General features: G+C 37.2%; 3 protein-coding genes and 1 long non-coding RNA gene across 6 annotated transcripts in view; all 4 read left to right on the forward strand.

The window, feature by feature from the left end:
• Nucleotides 1–7,429: 7,429 nt before the first annotated feature.
• Nucleotides 7,430–11,991, forward strand: LOC134823134 (uncharacterized). Its single transcript, XM_063834480.1, has 3 exons — nt 7,430–8,258; nt 9,272–10,118; nt 11,955–11,991. Exons 1-3 carry the CDS (start codon nt 7,430–7,432, stop codon nt 11,989–11,991), a joined length of 1,713 nt encoding a protein of 570 aa, XP_063690550.1.
• A 1,675-nt stretch (nt 11,992–13,666) lies between these two features.
• Nucleotides 13,667–14,653, forward strand: LOC134823135 (dynamin-1-like protein). The gene has a single exon (XM_063834481.1). It carries the CDS (start codon nt 13,667–13,669, stop codon nt 14,651–14,653), a length of 987 nt encoding a protein of 328 aa, XP_063690551.1.
• Nucleotides 14,654–15,326: 673 nt separating this feature from the next.
• On the forward strand, nt 15,327–19,682 carry LOC134822967 (uncharacterized). The gene is made up of 2 exons (XR_010161242.1): nt 15,327–15,428; nt 19,081–19,682. It is a non-coding gene; the product is annotated as an uncharacterized LOC134822967 (long non-coding RNA).
• A 186-nt stretch (nt 19,683–19,868) lies between these two features.
• The window catches only part of LOC134822752 (uncharacterized), a 210,675-nt gene continuing 207,656 nt past the window's right edge, over nt 19,869–22,887 (forward strand). Inside the window, exons 1-3 of one of the 3 annotated variants that reach the window (XM_063833991.1) lie at nt 19,869–20,003; nt 20,323–21,311; nt 21,342–22,582. In XM_063833991.1, coding sequence (XP_063690061.1) covers nt 19,900–20,003; nt 20,323–21,311; nt 21,342–22,003 — 1,755 coding nt within the window. In that variant the 5' untranslated portion in view covers nt 19,869–19,899 and the 3' untranslated portion in view covers nt 22,004–22,582. Of the gene's footprint in view, nt 20,004–20,322; nt 22,583–22,887 lie in introns of those variants that run through there. The other 2 variants (XR_010161219.1, XM_063833990.1) reach the window with 2 other exon arrangements.

Raw genomic sequence — 22,887 nt, forward strand, 5'->3', positions numbered from 1 at the left:
TATCAGATAGACATTATCAAAACATTTGTATTTGCACACCATAAGTCACAAACCATCCACTAAATATTTCTCATAATATTGAGCAGTTTAATTTGATGCCCAGTTCACTGTTGTATGCCGTCTTGTTTCGATCATACCTTTCGAGAATTTGGATCTCCTAAATGAAAGATAAAAAATAAAAGCAAAGCCATTCAGATATTGCGTAGAATAATATATAAGTAATATATAAATAATTAACAAATATTGATGTAACAAACAAGTATTACTTTTCTACATTCTCACGGCGTAACACCTGGAGCGCAAGACTCGTGTGCGCGGCTCCGTCTTTTCTCAGCCAACTATTAAAGAAGTATCATTATACTATAATTTATTGTGAGCTGAGCGATACGGGGCTTGCAACTGCTAAGCTAATACTTGAGCTATCCTAGTAGCCCAGTTCACAGTTGTATGCCGTCATACCATTCGAGAATTTGGATCTCCTAAATGAAAGATAAAAATAAAAGCCATTCAGACATTGCGCTATTGCAGATTGCAGTTAACGGGTGATACTCGTAAAATATCTGTTCCATATACAGGACCGTCGACGAGTCCAACTCGGCGCGCGTCCTGGTAGGTTGTAAACCTACAAGATTGCAGTTGCACTATTATTATTAATTTTTTAACTTATTAAATTTGTGGTTAACACTAATGTAGCTGTACCAAACGCAACACGGTTCTGTTCCAGTTTATACAAATGCAACTGTACTTTTCGGTTTAATGTTATAAAATGTAAGGTCAAAGGTGGAACTTCAAGCCTGAGAGCAATATGAATATGTTATGCATGAAGAATAATTTTTAAATATTTTGCGTTTCTACTGCAATTGCATTATATTTCTACATTCTAGCAGTTTTACTATCTGCACCACAATCTGTACGAAATATGAATTATTTAACTGTTAACATTACACTAATAAATCATTTGCCACTTAGGCACAATTATTTAAAAATTGAAAAATTCCAACGATACATCATATTCTTAATTACGTAATAACATTAATCATTAATAAAATAAGACAACTCGGTATTGAAATCAAAATAAACAAGCGCGGCGTTTTAAAATTCACTATACCATATATAATACATCTACCCAGAAAACCTTACTGGCTGGCGGGCTCGCTAGAGGTGGTTTAATTTAAACAAACGGTTTGTACTCGCGCGTGACATTGGACATTAAGTGATTTGCACGCGTGATCTGACACAGTCCAATCTTCAACATTCAAGCACCCATGAGCACGTGACACAATTCAGCCAATCAGACGACAAGAATCCACAAAGTTAAAGTTGCAAACTTTTGATCAGCCCAAAATGAGACTTTTCTGAAGATTTTGAAATAACTCGACAACTACGTTATTTTTACAAAACGTTATTTTTACAAAACGAACATTTTGAAAAACATTTTGAAAAAAAAACACCGAAAGTCTCTATCTCTTTTACTTTCAAAGTTAGGTCCCATCCAGTAAAGTTTTTTTGGGTACAAAATACTTTAAAATTGTTTAAAATTTAAAAGTGCAAGTTATAATTAAATTAAATTGTAGGTACGACGCGCCTGTTGGATACCAGTTGGATACCAGTAAAATAATGCATTGCGCTACAAATACCGTACCATCAACCATAAATTTGTAATATTAACACGCGCGCCGAGTTATTTCATTATTGATAACTTTGCTCTAACCAGAGCCCTCTCGCTTGCAGTAGCGCGCGACCGAGTAGCCATGTGTCTACGCGTACTGCGTGACGCGCTTGGCGGTCGCGCGCGCGCGACCGCCAAGCGCGTCACGCAGTACGCGTATACACATGGCTATGTGAATTGATAACTCATCGACGGTTAATTCTATATTTCAAATGATCACATGAAATGAATGTTGTGCGAGTATAATTTTTTATAAAAATGATACTCGCACAATATTGCATTCATTTGTGATTTGAAATATTCAATTAACCGTCGATGAGTTATTAATAATGAAATTACTCGGCGCGCGTGTTAATACGCGTACAATTTATGGTTGATGGTACGGTATTTGTAGCGCAATGCACAACTGGTATCCAACAGGCGCATTGTATCTTCAATCTAATTTAATTCTCACTTGCACTTGCACTTTTAAATTTTAAACAATTTTAAAGTATCTTTTGACCATTGTTAACGGTCTGGCCCGGCGCGCGCTACTTCGTAGCACTTGCCATCGAGAGAAGAAAGCGGGGCGCGCTACTTCGAAGAAATTTAAACGAGTAACATCCGTCAAAAGTATCTTGTACTCAAAAAAAGTTAAATTTTTTTGCCATATTATTGATTCACGATGTCAATCCTTTGCATCTCGCCGATCTGCATACATAAGTTGCGAGAAGCATTATTGGATGCGCGCGCGCGACCCAGTAGTGCATCGCGCTACAAGCCATATTACAACAAATAATAATATCATAATAAACATATTTAAAATTGAACATCCGATAATAAACTCGTGAAAATTAGATATGCACTATGTAAAATACTTTTTTATTATATATTAACGGGCGATACTCTTAAAATATTTGTTACAATTCGGCGCGCGTCTTGAACTATATATTACTCGAAAATTCATCTCAATCATAAATTTCTATCAGCACGGTGCTAGTCACTTATTATAATGACGGCGCCGAGCCTAAACTAATGAATTCAACAAAAAATTTTAAAGCAGAAGTGAAAGTTATTCTAAAAATATTTCATTAACTGACTTGTATTCTAAATGGTTAAATTTCATAAATCAATAGTCCATAATGTCTTGTTTCACGTTGTAGCCCTGCAGCGCACGAGTGCACGGCTTCCAGCTTCGTCGGTTTTTTTATTTTTATTTGAAAATTCAATTAATCATTATATATATAAATCAAGCGTTACATTTCAGCCATGCAAAATTACAATGACATATTTTGATTACTAAATGATAAATGGTACTGCAATATAAGTTGTTTAATGTTTGGCCGGATGACAACTAACGAGAAAAATAAACTTGATTATATAATAATTAATTCGGCTGAACCAACACATAGCAAGAGCCACATTAACGTTGGGGCCGTCTACCAAATTTGAATGACAAACATTAACAAGAAATCAAACATATCATAAATAATTATAAGGATTTTGTCCATTACAATTCCGTCACAACTGATAAAGAAAAAAGAAAAGGACAAGCAGATAGGAAATTGGACGGACAGAATTGTAACCAACAAAAACAAATTTCTGAGACTCATAAGACTGATGAGCTAATCTGGCCAGACTGTATCGGCTGCCCAGAGGTACTTGATCAGTTTGGCCTTAAAAGTAGAAATCCGCTCTGACTGCCGGATACATACTGGTAGACTATTCCATTTCAGCATAGATCTATGAAAAAAGCTATTTCGGAAGGCATCCGAGCAGGGCACAGTGGTACTCATGTAAGTTGAAGTATCTGACATATCAATTATTTGAGCATTGTGCCTAGTGTATCGGGTGCCCTCTGGACGGCATAGGACTATATATGTAGGGAGCGAAACTGGAATTATGCTATTCACTATTTTATAGAAGGTCATAAGATCGTTATAAATAAACTTCTGTTTAACAGGGAGAATATTTAGTTTCTTTTGCTCTGTAGCAAGTTTATCGTCATTATAACTGGAGTAAGGTTCACCATTGATCCATTTAATAGCCCTCTTTTGGATAGCAACAAACTGTTGAAGATGAGTTGCAGATTGAGGGGACCATATGACAGAACAATGTTCAAATATAGACCTAATTAACGCTAAATAGAACGATCTTTTCTGCCTTTTATCAGTAGTGAAATGACATGTTCTCTTAAGTAGTCCAAGTCTAGATGTAGCTTTGGAAACAAGCGCTTTACATTGTGCACCCCAATTAAACCTGGAGTTTATTGCGACTCCTAAATCTGACTGAGAGGGCACAAAGTCAATATCACTTCCAGAAAGTTTATAAAAGAAGGTATTGAATGGCAAGTTATCCAGCACGTTTCTTTGCAGGGACACAGAGAGGGCTTTGCACTTTTGTGGGTGGAACTTCATTCGATTTCTCACTGACCAATCATATAATCTATTGATGTCATTTTGGATTATGTGATGGTCAGGGTAACCAAGAATCTCCCTCCAAATTTTAGTGTCATCTGCATAAAGGGCGATATTGGTGCCTTCAGAGACACAGGAGAACATGTCATTTATAAATATTACAAACAATAAAGGGCCAAGTATAGAACCTTGAGGGACACCAGACCGAACTGGTAGAGAAGAAGACGTTTGGCCTCCTATCACTACTTGTTGTTGTCGCCCCTCAAGATAGGACTTAATAAATTTAAGCATTAGTCCATCGACATTAAAACACCATACTGAGGCAGTCAACCAACGCGCGGCTTTATTTTTATGATATGATATGTTTTGATTGTTATTAATAAATACCAAAATTTAAATTTGTTTTACTAAAAAAAAATTTGTTTTACTAAAAATATTCTTTAATTTACTTAAAATAAGATCATGCGAAACGCTATCAAAGGCTTTCGCAAAATCAAAATATATTATATCAGTCCTGGACCTGTTATTCAATGCAAGTGCAAGATTGTCCGTAAAAGGTATCATTTGGGTTGTGCATGAACGTTCATTAACAAAACCGTGTTGTCGGTCATCCAACAGATCAGAACACGCAGCGTATAATGCAGTCTTTATGCACCTTTCAAAGACTTTCATTACAAGAGATGTTAACGAGATAGGCCTGTAGTTCTCAACCGAAGACTTATCGCCCTTTTTGTGCACTGGTACTACAAGTGCCAGCTTCCAATCAGGGGGTATGCATCCGCTCGAGAAAGACAGGTTAAATAAAACACTAAGTGGGTATGCAAGGCTTTGGGCACAGTTTTTGAGGACTCTCCCATGAATCCCATCAGGGCCAGGGGCCTTGTTAGGATTTAACTTTTTAAGAATCAACAGAACATCTTCTCTACTAAACACAAGACTTGAAAAACAATCATCACGAAAATCTATGTCAATGCCATAATCGCTCTCTTGAGAAAACTGCTCATAAAAATATTCGTTAAAAAGGGCAGCTTGATCAGATGGATTGTTTCGAAAGCGATTATGATATTTGACAGTTTCAGGGATCCTGGTTGACTTTGATTTAGATTTAACGTAGGTCCAGAATTTCTTGGAGATAAGAGCATCATCGGAGTCATCCTCAACACTGAGTCTCATTCTTTCGTCCATCAAATTTTTAAATTTTGTGCGAAATGCACGAAACTTTTGTTTATGAGACTCAGAGTTGCTCCCCTTATGCCTTATTCTCCATTTCTCCTTATTTCGTAGGAGACGATCACATTCGGAGTCATACCATGGGGGCTGGAACTGAGACTTAATGGTCTTTTTAGGGATCCATCGGTCACAGGCTGCACCGAGAACTCCTCTGAATCGACTCCAGGCAAGATAAGGATCATTACACTCAAATATACTATCCCAATCGATGCTAAATAACTCAGAATTCAGGCCCCTAAAATTACCTTTACTATAATTAAAGATCTTTCTTTTAGGCTGCTTAATATACTTGGTCTTAATATCAATGTCAAATGTGATACAAAAGTGGTCGGACATACACATTTCGTTTTGATCTAAAACTTTAACATTCTTAATAAGGTTTTGAATGTTAGTGAACACAAGATCTAAGGTGTTGCCTGACTTGTGAGTAGGGGAGCTAATAAGTTGTGTATGTCCGAGGTCATCAGTGAGAACATTTACAAAGCTAGAATGTAGCTGGCAAGATGACTGACCATCTGGCCAGGAAATCGAAGCCAAATTAAAGTCACCTACCAGAATGTGCCTTTGCAATTTTCTGGCTGATGCTAAAGTAACAAAATGTTTCTTGAAAGATTCAAAATTATCTAAGCCAAGCGTTCCTACTCTATAAAATGTTGATATACAAAAGTTTCTTCCACACTGAGTCTTAATTATGATGGATAATAATTCAGCTTGAACACTAACTTTAGAGAACTTTAGCCACAAAAAACTTCGTGCAATGACAGGGGTTACGACGTGATACAAATAATTCCACGTTGGCATAAGAACATTTTAGTTGCACATGTTCTGAGACCAGAAATGGGACTGTACTTGGACTAAAAACGGCTCGCAAAAGGAACCAGTTGCCTGTAAGAGCTTTACTAGTACCCCAAATACCGCTCCTAAAGCACCATCACTTACCTGAGGACCCCAGGCTATTATGTTCATTAACATAAAGATTTGGCGGAATGACAGGCTGAGCGCGGCCCAGTAAACCATCACAAGCCTGATATATTACTTGTTATGTAATGTTAAACAATTGTTATCTTAACCAAATTCATAAAAGATTATGTTGCCAACTCTGAAGTGGTTTGTAAATGGGCCATTGCTAGCCCCAAGCGTTTTGGTCCTTCATTCCTGCCACTCAGCATTGCCTACTGTAAAGTAGAAATTTTTCTAAGACAATAGAGAAACTGACCCTGTCTCACTAAATTCCCCTAAATTCAACCACTTACCATAATAAAAATGCTAACAACCAAATAAAGTTTTTTAAATAAAGAATATTTCCTCAAGTTTACGTCTAGCTAACTAATTAGTGGTTTAAGCTCTTATTCTATTTATGATTAAAAAGGAATGTAAAATAAAACTTTTCGTTTCATTGAAAACTTTTCGTTTCATTGAACTTATGGCGCTTATTACAATAAATAAAACAACTTGTATCAGCAAAAATTTGCTCAAACATGAAAGCTTTCCCATGATGACCTAAAATTGTAATTAATTCTCTCCAACATTCTCTGTTTCGTAAACTTATGCAACATGCAACTCAATACTCAATACTCAGTTTATTATGGTCTAAGTTTTTAAAATTTGTACCATTTTTAAAGAATTTTTATATAGGGTCATTGCTATATATTATGTGTATATTGTTTGAATATTTTTCACATTTCTCTATTATTATGGTCTAACAGAAAATAAATTGCTTTTCCCATAAATCATAATTTCTATTTATCTTTGGTATTGGTCTTTATATGGGAAGAAGATACGAGAAGAAGATGTGTATAAACTCATCATGCTTGACTCCATAAAACTTCACTTTCTACACATATGTTAAGTTCAGAATGATCTCGACCATGACCACAGATCATGCAAAGTAGATTGAGATAACGAGCTTGATCCTTACTGGTTGGTAATCTTCCAACATCTATCTGCTGCTCAGGACATAACACATCACTTTGCAGTACTCACACATAAGAAAGTTACAGGATATTTAAATAGATCTTAAATATTTGTTATTAGATAAGATTGTACACAAGTAGACTTTTCTGTTAATAAAGCTGTTTATACTTGTTGAAATCCATTAACACCTGACTCAACTTCTACTCATAGTGTGACAGTAATGGATCGTTTCCTTGCAACCCTCAACAAACTCCAGGATGTCTTCACCACAGCCGGAGTGTCCTCCAAGGAGATAGACTTACCTCAGATAGTCGTAGTAGGTTCCCAATCTACTGGAAAGAGTTCTGTACTGGAGAACATTGCCAAGCAGAATTTCCTACCCCGGGGGATGGGGATAGTAACCAGACGACCTCTAGTCCTACAGATGATTCAAGCTGCCAGCAAGAAAGTTATCTCTGGTAAAACACATGATACCTGGGCGCAGTTCTTACATCAAGGAGATAAATTTTACACAAACATGGACTCTATACAAAAGGAGATTATTGATGATACAAACAAGAAATGTGGGTCTAACAAGGGTATCTCCAATGATCCAATACACCTGAAGCTATACTCTACCAGAATCCCCTCTTTAACACTAGTAGATCTCCCAGGTCTCACTAAGATACCTGTGGGAGACCAGCCCAGGGACATCGACCAGAGGATTGAGAGTCTTGTTAGATCTTACATTGTCAATGAGAACAGCATAATCCTAGCAGTGTCTGCAGGGAACGTTGATATTGCAAACTCAGACTCATTGAAACTTGCAAGAGAGGTCGATCCTACTGGATCCCGCACAATAGCTGTCATAACTAAATGTGACCTCATGGAGAACAACGATGAGTCAAGTGCTGTTCTAAACGGAACTTCTGTGGACGTGAAGCTGGGACTGATCGGAGTTATAAACAGAAACAACAAGCAGCTTACTGTGAAGACTCCTATTGAGAAGATCCTTGCTATTGAAGAGAACTATTTTCTGAGATACTACCCTGGTATAGCAGATAGAATGGGTACTGAGTACCTCACATCACAGCTGTGTGACATCCTCATTAGTCATCTAAAGAGATGTCTACCCATGCTTGCAGAAAAGATTAGTCAACAACAGGTTTTTCATCGGGAGATCCTTAAACTATTTTCACAACTACAATTAAATATATTTATTGAGTTTCAGGAAGCAATGTCAATGGCGGGCCAAAAGGGGCACGAGGCCCTGGCCAGTAAGAAGCTCCCACATCCAGAAACACGCCATCTTGCCAGGCAGCCTGGGAGGAAATTTTTTTTTGGGAGGAAAAACGGGAGAAAAAGAGGAAATTTTTGAGAAGTTACTCCTAAATTTCGAAATATTTTTTTGGAATGAAGACAAATTAATTGAGAAAATTTTTGAAGAAAATATTTCGATTGTATAAAAATCAAAGAGGAACATCCTGTCAGTTTTGGAACACAATGAAATATTCTGATTGGAGAATGCAGATTGCTGTTGTGAAGTTATCAAATTTACGTGAGTACTTGATTCTTTTCAATCCCAGTTTATTGCTGTCCTACAAATTTCTTTAATGCCAAATGCCGTCTAAAACACCCTATTTCGCAAAAAATTTCCGGGGGGCTGCGCCCCCAGACCCCTGCCACAGCTTGCTCGCTTAACTTGCTGCGCAGCTGGATTGGACACGTCGACTTGCTTTGCTCGCCGACAGCCCCCTCCCCAAACTTGCGAGCGAAGCGAGCGGGCCACAGAATTTAGAAAAAAATGCATCTGGGAGGAAATATAAAACTTTCTGGATGTGGGAAGAAGCTCAAGAAGACTCTAAAGCCAAAGAAGAACTCTGTTATACTTCCTGTATTTGAAGACGGCTCGTGTAAACAGTGTGGGAGTAATGACACTGTGAATGAATCGATTATCTGTAATGTCTGTGATGGGAGTCCATTTGTACAAATACCTTCCGTGCTAAGGTGAGGCCTATGATTGCAGATCAAGCTCGTTGGGGTTATTTTCTATTCGTATGTGAAGATTGCATTTCACTGGTAGATGACACCCGTTCTTCCAAAAACTTTTCTCCACCTGGTCCACCTGTACCATCTGTGGTAGATGCTCCTAAGTCCAACCCTGTGATGAGTCATGATAATGGTCATGATGAAGCTCCTGATATTCTCTCCAAAGTTGAGCATCTGATGAGGGCAAACAACTCTGCCCTTCTGGAATCATTTCGTGAGGAAATGCATAGCATTATTGTCGACAAGCTTGCTCTATGTGCTCCAGCCTCTGAACATTTGCTGGAAGAGCAAGTTTCTAATGTTAACAAAGAAAACTTGCAATCCCGGTCTCCAAGTGCACTGTCCTCTTACAGCAATTTTGCTGAAGCTCTTGTAGGTGGTGCTAGTTCTCCTCAGCCAAGTAAAGTGTCCGCTAACATAAATCAAATTGGCAAGGAAAGTAAAGAGATATTGGTGCTAGATAGTCCCCTTCCTTCTGCTGATATTTCATCTGCTCCAGATGTTCTATCTGAGTTGCTCTATGACACACGATTGATTGCTATGAAAACTAGCCTACTAGATTCACATAAGAAGATAACGCTAGTTTTTCCATCTTCATCTGATAGGCTGAAGGCTAAAAGTCTTATTGAAAACTCTGATGTCATTAAATTACTTGGTTTTCACATCACTCTCTCACAGAAAGCTCTCCCTAAGGTCACTGTGTCTAATATTCCCAGTCAGATATTCGAAACCATTGATCGCTCTGGTTTGCCCGCTGAAGATTTCCGGTTACAGACTAAAAAAGCTCTTCTAGATATTATTCCCTTGAAAAATCCTGGACTTAAACACTTGCTAGATAATGAGCATTTCTTTGAAATTGTGTACATAAATGTTGGACTAAGGTACACTACTGCTGGGATCAAGGTCTCTCCTCAGATTAGGAACCTATTGACAGGAGACGGCAAAATCTTCATTCTGAATAGTGCTTGTCCTGTAAAGGATAGATTCATCATCAAGCAGTGCTATAATTGTCAGAAGCTCCACCATATTTCCCAAAATTGTCCTGAGAAAGAAACTCTGGTTTGTATGTATTGCAGCGGTAGGCATAGAACATCAGACTGTCATTACAAGGAAGACCCTAGCAGACATAGATGTCGCAATTGCAGTCTGTCAAAAGATCCAAGAATCTCATCTCACTGTAACACTCACCATTCCAGCTCAGAGCAGTGCCCCATCATGCAACAGGCATTGAATCGGTATAAACAAAACATCCTTACTTCAAAAAACTAGCTACAAACTCTAAGTCAGAATGTCAGAGTATGAACTTTGCCCTGTTCAATTGCAGATCCATCTGCAATAAAACTGCTGGAGTCTTGCAATTGCTTGAAGACTTTGATACTGATATTTGCTGTGCTACAGAAACTTGGCTGAGAAAAGATGACAATGCTAAGTTTTCTGAGATGAAAGAACTTGGATATTCCATTCATAGCCAGCCAAGAGCTGGGCGGGGAGGAGGTGTTGCTGTTCTATATAAGAAAAGTCTTAAAGTGACTCCTCAGTAGTGCAAGCGATTCAAAACGTTTGAGTCTTGTGAATGTACATTCAAATCATCTTCTGGAGATATACTACGAATTGTTTCAATTTACCGTTCGCGTTCTGGCACCTCCACATCTCAGAGTGCTAACATCCCCCAATTTCTAACTGACTTTGAGCAACTCTTGGTTGATTTAGTTGATTTAGTAGACAAACCTGGAAAGCCCTTGATCATGGGTGATTTTAATATCCACATTGAAGACGAAAATGATTCAGTTGCACAAAGGTTTAATTCACTACTTAAGTCTTGTGGGTGGGTGCAACAAATTTCAGCTGCAACACACAGAGATGGGGGCATATTAGATCTTGTAATTACCAGGGATGGTTCTTTTACTCACGATTGCATTGAAGTTCTAGATCCTGTCATTACTGATTCTGGCACATCGTCTGACCACTACTTTGTTGCTTTTAATTGCAATGTATCTCCAGCACCCATAGGCACTCTAGAACCAATTACTTACAGAAACATTGCTTGCATAGACCTAGATGCTTTTGTTGAGGACATTCTTAAGTCAAAACTATGTGACACCGATTGCTTCAATGACCTTGATAGTGCAGTTGATATCTATGAGTCTGAGCTGAGCAGTATTTTGGACAAGCATGCTAAAGAAAAAACTTTCATCCCAAGAAAAGATCATAACGCTGAATGGTGGTCTACACACTGTCAACTAGCAAAAGCAATGAGAAGAAAGATTGAGAGACTGTATCAAAAGAATCATGATTGCCCAGATTATAAACAACTGTACAGGAAAGCATCAGAGAGAGCATCCTCAGTCATTGTATCCACAAGAGATCACTTCTACAAAACAAGGTTACAAGATAGTGCAGGTGATGCTAAAAAGACTTATTCCATCGTTAATAAGTTGCTCAATAAAGAAAAAGTTAGTACTACTACACCTTCTTGCTCTTCAAATCTTGAGAGTGCTAACAACTTTGCACAGTTCTTTAAATCAAAGGTCGACAACATATACAACAACATTTATTTAGAACAACAATCCCAAGATTCTCCTAACTCAGATGAATTTGTTCCTCTTTCTAATAGCCCAAAGATAGTACAATTCCGTCATGTGTCTGATGAAGAACTAGTAAGCATCATAAAGAATATGTCTAACAAATTCTGTGATCTTGACCCCATACCTACAAAGATTCTCATCAAGTGTCTCCCAGAACTCCTTCCTCTGATCTCATTTATAGTCAATGAATCATTAGTTAAAGGTGAGTTTCCTATAAAACTTAAGGAGGCTCTCATTCGTCCAAGTTTGAAGAAACGTGGCCTTGACGGTGAATCTCTATCTAACTATAGGCCTATTAGCAATCTCTCATTCTTGTCAAAAATCATTGAGAAGTGTGTATCTATACAGCTCACCAGTTATCTTGAGGATAACAACTTGCTTTCAAAAGTTCAGTCCGGCTATAGGAAGTTTCATAGCTGTGAAACTGCAACAACCAGAATCCATAACGACATCTTGATAACTATTGACAAGAAAACTAAAGTTGTTCTTTTACTTCTAGATTTGAGTGCTGCCTTTGATACTGTCAATCACCCAAGATTAATCAAGAAGCTAAGATCTGCTTATGGTATTACAGGCATAGCTCTTACATGGATCAGGTCCTACTTGGCTAACCGTTCATTTTGTGTCAAAGTCAAGGATTCGTCTTCCTCAGCAACTGTTCTTGAGATAGGTGTGCCACAAGGTTCAATCCTTGGCCCCCTGCTATTCATATTGTACACCAAAGATCTTGAGAACATTGCAAGTATGCATGGGTGCTGTATTCATTTGTATGCTGATGACACCCAGCTGTATTTCACTCTTGATTCTGATGACCCATCACAGCTAGAGCACAATATGGAACACTGTATGTCTGATATCAAGAAATGGATGACAAACAATTTCCTTCAACTGAATTCTTCTAAGACTGAAGTCATCGTTATATCCTCTAAATTTGACTCACAAAATATTCCAGCCTCTCTACAGATTGTTAAGGATCAAGAGCCACATGTTGTTAGTGGAACTGTGAAGAGTCTTGGGCTGTATTTGGACAGTTATCTTTCAATGAGTGATCAGATTACGTCAGTGGTTCAAGCATGTAATATTCAGATCAGAAATTTGTGGTTTATTGCATCAAAACTGTCTTTTAACCTTAAGATTCAGCTTGTTCATGCTCTAGTACTCTCTAGAATTGATTATTGCAATAGCGTATATTTTGGACTGAGCTCTTATGATTTAAGTCGTTTACAGAAGGTGCAAAATTCTGCTGTAAGATTTATTTTCGGGAGAGGAAGAAAGGCACACACTACTCCACTACTTAAGAAAGTTCATTTTCTACCAGTTAGATTTAGAATAGATTTTAAGATTGCCCTACTTGCCTACAAGTGTTTAAATAATATAGCTCCTCCTTACTTAAAAGAGTTGATATCTCCTAGGCAGCAAAGTTTTAAAAATGTACGTCTTGATAATGATTATTTTTACCTTAGTTTTCCGCCCTCTCCTAACTATGTAAACACAGAGAAAGCTTTTAGTCACTGTGCAGTTAAAGTATTTAATTCCTTGCCATACGACATAAGATCAGCTGAGTCAGTTACATCTTTCAAGACCAAACTTAAAACATACTTCTTTTCTCTAGCATTTGATTGATTTTGCATTTACATAGGTAAAATGAACTTGTCATGTCTAATTTTCAATTAAACTAAGCTCAGTTAATGTAAGAGCCGCTTTAGAAAGCACTGGAGTTTATCTCCAGGATTAAATTATATCGAGTTATATGATTTAGCTATAAGGCGGTTTATAAATGTTACATATTTATTATTATTAAGGACATAGGAGATGAACCTACTGATCCAAACCAGGCCATGATTATGCTTCTGTCTCATTTTGCTGATAGTTTAACTAAGTCTATCGAAGGGAAGTATACCTATACTGTTTTGAGACCCGACCCTAATGCTAGCCCTCCGAAGCGGAAAATCCCTACTGGATCCAAACTAAAGACTGTAAACGAAGTTGCTCTGATACCAGAGACAACCTCTGCAGGAGCTGAACTGTTTAATGTCTTTCAGGAGGACTGTACTAACAGATTATCTATGATTCCTGCTGACAAAAACCTTGAGAATCTAAAGAAAGTTATCAAAAGTACAAGTGGAGTACAACCTGCACTATTTATCCCTGATGGAGTTTTCAACACCCTGATTACAAAGCAACTTGACATGTTCGATCGGCCCTCTGAAAATGCCATCACTAAATCTCATCAGTGCATTGCAGAGGCTATTGATATGGTCGCTGCCAAAGCTATGATTCGGTACCCCAAACTAGAAAGAGAAGTCATCAACATATCCAAAGATTTCCTTTCAAAACAATCACGTGATGCTAAAGAGTTCATGGCAGAATATCTGGAAGTCGAGAAATCCTACATCAACACCAATCACCCAGAATTCATAGAAAGGTACCAAGTAGCTGCAGCCCTCTTTGCTGAACCCGACAAACAGGAAGAGAAACAGAAACAAAAACAGAACACTAACCTATTTGGCACCTACCATCAACCCGCCACAAAAGAGAATGTTCTTGACAAGCTGATGACCAAGTACAAGCGAGGAGAAGATGCTTCGAGTGAGGAGAGAGCAAACAAAGAGGCTGAGCTGATGGAGAAGCTACTGATCCACTACTTCTGTATTGTTAGGGCTCATCTGGTGGACATGATCCCTAAAATTGTGATGAAGTTCTTTGTCAGAAAACTAGCAACAAACTTGAACAGTATCTTGATTAAATCTCTCTACACAGAGGAAAAGATCAATGATTTGGTCCAGGAATCTGATCGGGTGACTAAAAGCGAAAAGCTTCATCTAAGATGATGAAAGTGCTGCTTGAGGCAGAAAAACTTGTCTCAGATATTGCCGTCGGGAGGAATGTAGATTGTAAAGTAGAATCTAATTATTAGACATATTCGTGCTCCAATATCTCTTCTTTCATTGAAATTATTTTTTGCTGATTTTCTACAATTTTTTTCTAACTATGTTAACTTTTGCTTTTCTTATTTAAGTAACTAGATTACGTCACTTTTAGTTTAACCTATATCTACCGTGTAACATGAACAGTTTACAGTTAGGTATTTTATATATATTTAATTCATATAGACGGTACAATGTACATAAATATGTAATAAATATAATATTATACATTTTTCCTTTTAAAAACTATCAAAAATGATTTTTTATATTGACATTATTTGATTGTAAATAAGTAAATAAACTATAAAGGGTAGAATTTTAAACTTTTTTCACTTAAATTTTACTTATTTACTGTTTTATTGTTCGAATATTTCACTTAAAGCCAGAGTCAGATTCTTTCTTCTGGATATTGCTCCTGCATTTATCCACAGGATACATAGTAATCACTAAACACAGGGACAAAGGAACAAAACCATTTTCTTATATTCAATCGAACAAACATTTTTCAATGTAGGTATTTCTAGGTGATAAAAATGATGGTCTAATAATCATGTTGAATAATATGAATAATTCCCCTAGATAGCAATATGGGGCCTATGCCAAGGCAGAGATACCCTTTTTTCATAGAATCACTGTGGGGTTGTTATTGGCATGTAGCTGATCCGGTCAAGTACAAATGGTGAGTTGATTATACTTTCAGACTGTCAAAGTAAACTTTAGTGTTAAATGCTTGGCAAGTTTCCATAAACGATATTTTATGATCGGCGCCGATAATCGCTTATTGAGCGCTTTTTCGGCGCTTTTTTAAAAAAAACCCGTTTACAATCGCTTTTTTTACGATTATAAACGGTTCAAAAAAAATCGCTTATAATCGACTATAATTGGTGTCATAATTCAAAAAAGCGCTTTTTTGAATTTAAAAGCGCTTATGGACACGTTCAAAAAAAGGTGGCACTAGAGATTGATTTTTTAAAATGCGTTTTAAAAATAGTCATTGTTCTTTGTTGGTTGATATATCTATCTATACCTTTAGAAATTCGATTAAATTTCATGATCCTGAAATCACGGAGTCTCTAGTGCTTATATCACAGGAGTTATCGTTATTTGTGTGCCAATGATTCAAATATCACACAATTAGAAATGCAAGATGAATCAACACTAGATAATCTGAAAAGTACTATTCACAAAGACGCCAAAATTGATATGGTGATTATAATGCATGTAAGGAATGGAATGTCTTATCTGAAATTGTTATTGGTGCCAAAATGATTCAAAAATCACAACTTAAACGTTGGAAATGAGCCTATTTTGAGCAGTGATTATTGAATCATCTTACGTTTTTATTGGCTTTCTATCATTTTTTAGGGTACAAAATAGTATTAAATAGTATTAAAACCAGTTAATATGATTCAAAAATCACATTTTCGTTAAAGGTGCGCTATTAAGTCACACTATAGTAAGTCTTAAATTAAGTGCACGATATGACAATTTATCTCCATTCTATGATTCTTATTATGTGATTTTTGAATCCATGTCTAAGCTTATACCATATTGAAGGCCTTTGAGTGATAATTTTTGATCTGGGTGCTTAAATGATTCAAAAATCACACAAATCTGGCTACCAAATATGTAATTTCCTTTAAAGTGTGATAATTGAATCATATGTAATGTTCAAGTTGTAATGACATTTTGAAAGGAAAGGTAATGAATCGATAATCACATTTCAAAAATCCGATTAAGTATTATATGTTACTGATATGATTCATTTGTCACATTATGGCGACAAAATTATCATGGCTTGAGTAGTAAACGTACTTGCCTAGTTTACTCAGTTTAAAATCAGCGTCTTGTGATTATTGATTCCACTATTACTCTAATAACGAACTTCTCCATGACCATAAACAAGTGTCACAACAAATTACTGCACATTTACTATGAATACCAACCTGATATAGAGCCAAAAAGTGATACATTCCCCTGATACAGCATAATTTCAATACATGCTCATTTATGTGATTTTTGACTCATTATGGCACTTTTAACCATCTAAATTCTCTAAATATTAGTTAGCACGATATAATTGTGATTGATAGAGTTCATTGTTACAATCGTTCCGTTGATATTCATATCACATTCACCATTCTAAAACACTTAGTCAGAATTAACCCTGTGTGTGATAATTGCATCGTAACTCCACATTTAACCGGTGATACTTTGCACTTTTAACACTCAACTATCTCAAAAAGGTTCAATAATCACATTGAGAAGCAGGACACACTCACAGAATGTAAATTCATCATTAGAGGTGCAAGAAATGAATATTTTGTGATTTCTGGCTCATATCTGCACAATTAACAGATATAAAGAGATGAATGACTTAATTATGTGATATTTGAATCTTTTTGGACCACATATTAAAATTTGGTTAACTTTCATAGCATACTCCTTGAGATACAAGTATTTTAAAATGCTTCACACAATTTTGGCAGTGAAAAATCAATCTCTAGTGCCACCTTTTTATGAACGTGTCCTTATAAGCGCTTTTAAGCGCTTACTAGCGTCACTGAGCGATTTGAAAGCGGTTTTCCAGTAGGATTGGCGCCAAAAACGGGTGGATAAGCGGTTGGCCGGATAAGCGATTCGTAGGCGCTTTTTTGAACCATTTATAAGCGATTATAAACGCTTATAATTGGGGTTCAATTTAGCTGTTTGTAAAGCGCAAATAAAGCGCTTATAAGCGCTTTTAAAATTGAGTCAGGAAAACGCTATATTACATCTTATAACCGCTTATAATCGATTATAAGCGTTTTTTTAGAAATCGCTTATTACGGCTAATTCATCGCTATTTCACCGCTTTTACCGCTTTTCCTATCATCCATGGCCAGGTGAGCAGGAATTAAAAAGCGCTTATAAGCGCTTTTTCGATGCTGCCCCTAACCTGGTCGGAACGGGGTAGTGCCCGGAATTTAAAAGCGCTTATAAGCGATTTCTCAATTCCCCTTAACCTGGTTGGAACTGGAAATCAGAGTGCCCGCTTATAAGTGCTTTTCTGAGCAACCTGGGGTGCACCGGCAGAGTCAGGATTAAAAAGCGCTTATGATCGCTTTTCTACCACTTTTCCTATCACCCATGGCCTGGTTGGCAGGAATTAGAAAGCGCTTATAAGCGCTTTTTCAATGCTGCCCCTAACCTGTTCGGAACGGGGGTGTGCCCGGAATTAAAAAGCACTTATAAACGATTTCTCAATTCTCTTCAACCTGGTCGGAACTGGAGAGTGCCCACTTGCATGTGCTTTTCTGAGCAACCTGGGGTGCACCGGCAGAGTCAGGATTTAAAAGCGCTTATAGGCGCTTATGATTGCTTTTCTACTGCTTTTCCCATCACCCATGGCCTGGTTGGCAAGAATTATAAAGCGCTTATAAGCGTTTTTTCAATGCTGCCCCTAACCTGGTCGGAACGGGGGAGTGCCTGGAATTAATAAGCGCTTATAAGCGATTTCTCAATTCCCCTTAATTAACCTGGTCGGAACTAGAAATCAGAGTGCCCGCTTATAAGTTCTTTTCTGTGCAACCTGGGGTGCACCGGCAGAGTCAGGATTTAAAAGCTTTTCTACCGCTTTTCCTATCGCCCATGGCCTGGTTGGCAGGAATTAGAAAGCGCTTATTTAAGCGCTTTTTCAATGCTGCCACTAACCTGGTCGCAACGTGGGAGTGCCCAGAATTAAAAGGCGCTTATAAGCACTTTTTCAATGCTGCCCCTAACCTGGTCGGAACGGGGGAGTGCTCGGAATTTAAAAGCGCTTATAGTTATAAGCGATTTCTCAATTCCCTTCAACCTGGTCGGAACTGGAGAGTGCCCACTCGTATGTGCTTTTCTGAGCAAACTGGGGTGCACCGGCAGAGTCAGGATTTAAAAGCGCTTATAGGCGCTTATGATCGCTTATCTACCGCTTTTCCCATCACCCATGGGCTGGTTGGCAGGAATTAGAAAGCGCTTATAAGCGCTTTTTTCAAATCGCTAAATTCAAAAAAGCGCTTTTTTGAATTATGACACCAATTATAGTCGATTATAAGCGATTTTTTTTGAACCGTTTATAATCGTAAAAAAAGCGATTGTAAACGGGTTTTTTTAAAAAAAGCGCCGAAAAAGCGCTCAATAAGCGATTATCGGCGCCGATCATAAAATATCGTTTATGGAAACTTGCCAAATGCTTTAATGTAAATTTGTAATTTGTAATTAAAGTTTAAATTTCCAAAAAACATCAATGGGTTCCAGTTAAAAGCAATATGACTGTCAGTAAGTTCAAAACCTAATCATTTTTAAAACTTCAGGTCACAAGCAAAGATATATGGTGCTATCACTCTGTCCGCACTAGTGGCAACTGAATATGTAACTCGGAACTTCATCTACACTTTTGATGAGTATCCCACCGAGGAGGTCCGAAGATCTTACGAGTTTCCTGCACCGCTGCGCAACAAGTACAAACAAATCTTTGGAGAGATGGATCATGATGGCAAATTCGTCGACCCAACTGAGTTTCACAAGGAAGGAAACAAGCTACGAGACTTTCCTGATGATCATGCTCATGGCCATCATTGATTTAATCAAGTGTATGAACTATGAAATGGTGAACTTGATGAGACCTTAATTTATTTGTGCAAGTTCTAACATTGCATAACTTTTATTAGGTCCTTAAGAATTAAGTTATTTTGAAAATATGAATGATTAAGGGAGTACCTATCCACGATCTAATGAATATTTCTGCCAAGCATAGTAATTTTCGTCATTTTGAGGTCCATCAAATTCTTGATTATAGTGAATAATGTTTTAGAGTATTTAATAACTTCTAGTCTGTAAATTATGATAGTTCATTACATTCAAAGATATTCTTTCTTTAAGTTTGTAGAATAATTAGTTTTCTTTACCAATTTTGTCTGTTGGGTAGAAATTGTCTACTCTACTGTTTGGAGACTGGGCCCACAAATTCACGACACGAAAATTAAAGCCTCAAAACTGAAGCCGCAAAACAGACAAATGAAACCGTTCAATAACATGGAAAACATGATTAATTGGTTTATGGCTATCTCTATATAATATCTCAATTATGACATCTACCACTAGGTTATGACCAAAAATGTTAATCAGACGAAATGGAAGAAGAAGATGAATGCACACTTCAATACTTTTCTGCAGATGTTGATAATATAGATTGTCCAAACTGGATCAATTTCGAAGAAGAATGCTATGAAGACAGGTTTTATCACGGTTCAAAGGCGATCATATAATATCATGTTTTATAGTTTTTGCATAATCTTGTTGATTTGTCGATAAGATCTAAATCAGACAAAGTTATGATTATTTGATTTACTCTACCTGAGGTGATTATATTAGCGACAAGAGAAACGCCATTGTCGGACGTGAGGAGAGTGAAGACTCCTCAAACTACATTAAATATATTCTTTCTTTAACGTCCTCAATAAATGTAATAGATAGATAGATTTGTAGTGTTGTAATTAGTTTAATTATTGTGCAGTATTGAGAAGTATTGTATCCTTATCGAACTCATATTTCAGGGAAGCTGACGTTAGGTGGTTTGCTTCATTGCAACCCCATCTTCGAACTCCAGAGTGCATCATAAGGTCAGAACAGCTGGAATCTCTAGAAACGTCTCCTGTTTTGGATATTTCAAAAACTCCTAATGTCAAACAGAGAAGTAGACCCAAAACAATGGTCAATGGTAAACCTCCCAAACTTTTATCTAACAAACTTCAGTTCTCTTCTAGTGATGATGACGAGATCTGTGAAATGCTACGTGCACACAACAAGCGAATTCAGCATAAAACTATCAAATTGCCTGCTTCAAACGAATCTACCAAATCAGCTTTAGAGCAATCAAAACCAAAAGTTGAAAATGAGAAAGCCACTTTCAAAGATGTTCCAAAAATTGCTTCAAAAACTGCTAAACGAAGAAGCTGTGCTCCATTACTTATGAAAAACAAATCGTCAAAGTACACAAGTGGCTTTCCAAGTTCTATTACTCTACCTGGGACTGTATCTGAGTCTAGCAAAGTGAATGTTGTGAGAGTGCCTGACAGTTCGGTCATTTCTTCTCAATCAAATGAACTCAAAGTCTCTAACTCTATCTCAGAGTCTAGCAAAGTGAATGCTGCGAGAGTGCCTAATAGTTCAGTCGTTTCTTCACAATCAAATGAACTCAAAGTCTCTAACTCTATCTCAGAGTCTAGCAAAGTGAATGCTGTGAGAGTGCCTCACAGTTCGGTCGTATCTCCTCGATCGAATGAACTCAAAGTAACAGACACTATTCCAGAGTCTAGCAAAGTGAATGCTGTTGAAATACCTCTCAGTTCAGCCATTTCTCCCCAATCATTTGAACTGAAAGTTTCTAAACATCCAAAAAATTCTGATCCTTTTGAAAATCGTGTTTCAAAATATTCATCGTCAGGTAAAGTTTTCAAACCTCATTCTCAATTTCAACCAGGGGCAGGAAATCCAAGGAAACCTGCTCCAACAAAGTCATCAAGCTCGACAGTTTCAAAGAACCCTGTTGTTCATAAATCTGTGGTTCAAAAACCTGTTGTTCATAAATCTGTGGTTCAAAAACCTGTTCTTCGTAATGCTGATAAAATTACCTCAAAATCCAAAGCTCCCGGAAAAAATCTGTCATCACAGAAAAACTCTGCAAAACCTACAAAAAATACAGTCGCCAGTAAACCTATCATAAAATCGAAAGCTGCTGCGTCGAAACGTCCTCAGTCTTCAAGTTCATTAGCAAACAAAGTTTCTTCAGTATCTTCAAAAACACAAACCAGCACAAAGAACCCCTTACCTAACAAGAAAGTTCCTCCTACTAAAGAATCAGGTAGGATGAAGCCTCTCCGTCAAACACAAAATCGATCTGATGGTCCATTTGGAGCGAGCAGTAACGTCATGTCTATAATAAACTCTAAAACGCCTGGTAAGGGTAAGCTGAAATCAAGAGCAAGTGAACTTAAACCTCGGTATTCTGTCGAAACACCCTCTCCTCCAAGAACCGCTACTTGTGAGTCCTCAGATGATGAGGATCTAGATGATTTCATCAGAACACGGCTGAAAGCTCACAACGCTAAAGTTGAAGCTAAGAAGGTTTCAAATAACAGAGTAGCCGGAAAATCCACAAAAACTGGAAGGCAAGTTTCACTACATTTAGGATCTCCGTCAAAACCTAAAATGAAACCAGTAAGACACAAGGATTAAGGTTTATGAAGTGTTTTTTATACTGCAAATGAGTTATATGATTTGTGATCACAATGCCTACTTCGGAGAGTCATTTTACTTTGACAAGATAATATGATGTAAGTAAAGTGTGCCTAAAAGGTCTAGTAGTGATATTCGTCCTGATGATATTAAAATGGAGAAACAAGTCGAACTGTTTATAATATACCCCAGAGGTGTATAAAACCGTTTTACCTGTCCACTGTTGACCTGATCTGCAGTTCTAGCTGTCAGTTTTTAAAATTGGCGTTTACCGTTATCTTATTTTCTATGCACTGTTGGCAATTACTAAATGGTTGAGATTAATCTATTACAGCCTGCAGTGCAGTGCAATTACACATGACGCATCTTAAATGTCGTATTATATTACTAAACGCTAAAAGTTGATAATGGTCTCATTAGTGACCTTAAGTGGTACGTTCATATTTTGGTTGTCAATCTTGCTTTTGTGAATATAGATACACTCTTTAAGTTATTTCTCTAATATGAGAGAAAACCCTTAATCTATCTGAGCTGAAAACATGGCACGTTTTTGTTATCTTGTTATATTTATTTTGTTAGTAGGTGCTTACTGTAAATGGTGAATGAGGCTCTGTACTGTTAAGTGTTATGTGACTTCAATAATAATTATGTATAATGATTGTTCAACATTTCAAAGGTATTGTATTCATTTCTATCAGTGCTGCAATGATTGACACGAGTGCAGTGATAATTCACTAGTATTGTTATCAAACACAATTATCTTATCAAGCGTTAGTAGATCAATCCTCAGTATGAAATATATGGTAAAACCCTAAAACCTTACGTGGCGTTTCTTGTTCAGTGCTTCATTGGTACAAGCCAAGTCATGGTGGAAAATCTGTTTA

Source organism: Bolinopsis microptera, chromosome 11, assembly GCF_026151205.1.
Source record: "Bolinopsis microptera isolate Bmic1 chromosome 11, MBARI_Bmic_1.0, whole genome shotgun sequence".
Lineage (NCBI taxonomy): Eukaryota > Metazoa > Ctenophora > Tentaculata > Lobata > Bolinopsidae > Bolinopsis > Bolinopsis microptera.

What these genes read in the sequence shown, in the direction of transcription:
- LOC134823134 (XM_063834480.1), top strand. Translation starts at nt 7,430, where the DNA reads ATGGATCGTTTCCTTGCAACCCTCAACAAACTCCAGGATGTCTTCACC. An exon ending in TGGTATAGCAGATAGAATGG is followed by an intron (nt 8,259 to 9,271) that starts GTACTGAGTACC and finishes TTTCACTGGTAG; the next exon opens with ATGACACCCGTTCTTCCAAA. An exon ending in TACATAAATGTTGGACTAAG is followed by an intron (nt 10,119 to 11,954) that starts GTACACTACTGC and finishes ATACCTACAAAG; the next exon opens with ATTCTCATCAAGTGTCTCCC.
- LOC134823135 (XM_063834481.1), top strand. Translation starts at nt 13,667, where the DNA reads ATGCTTCTGTCTCATTTTGCTGATAGTTTAACTAAGTCTATCGAAGGG.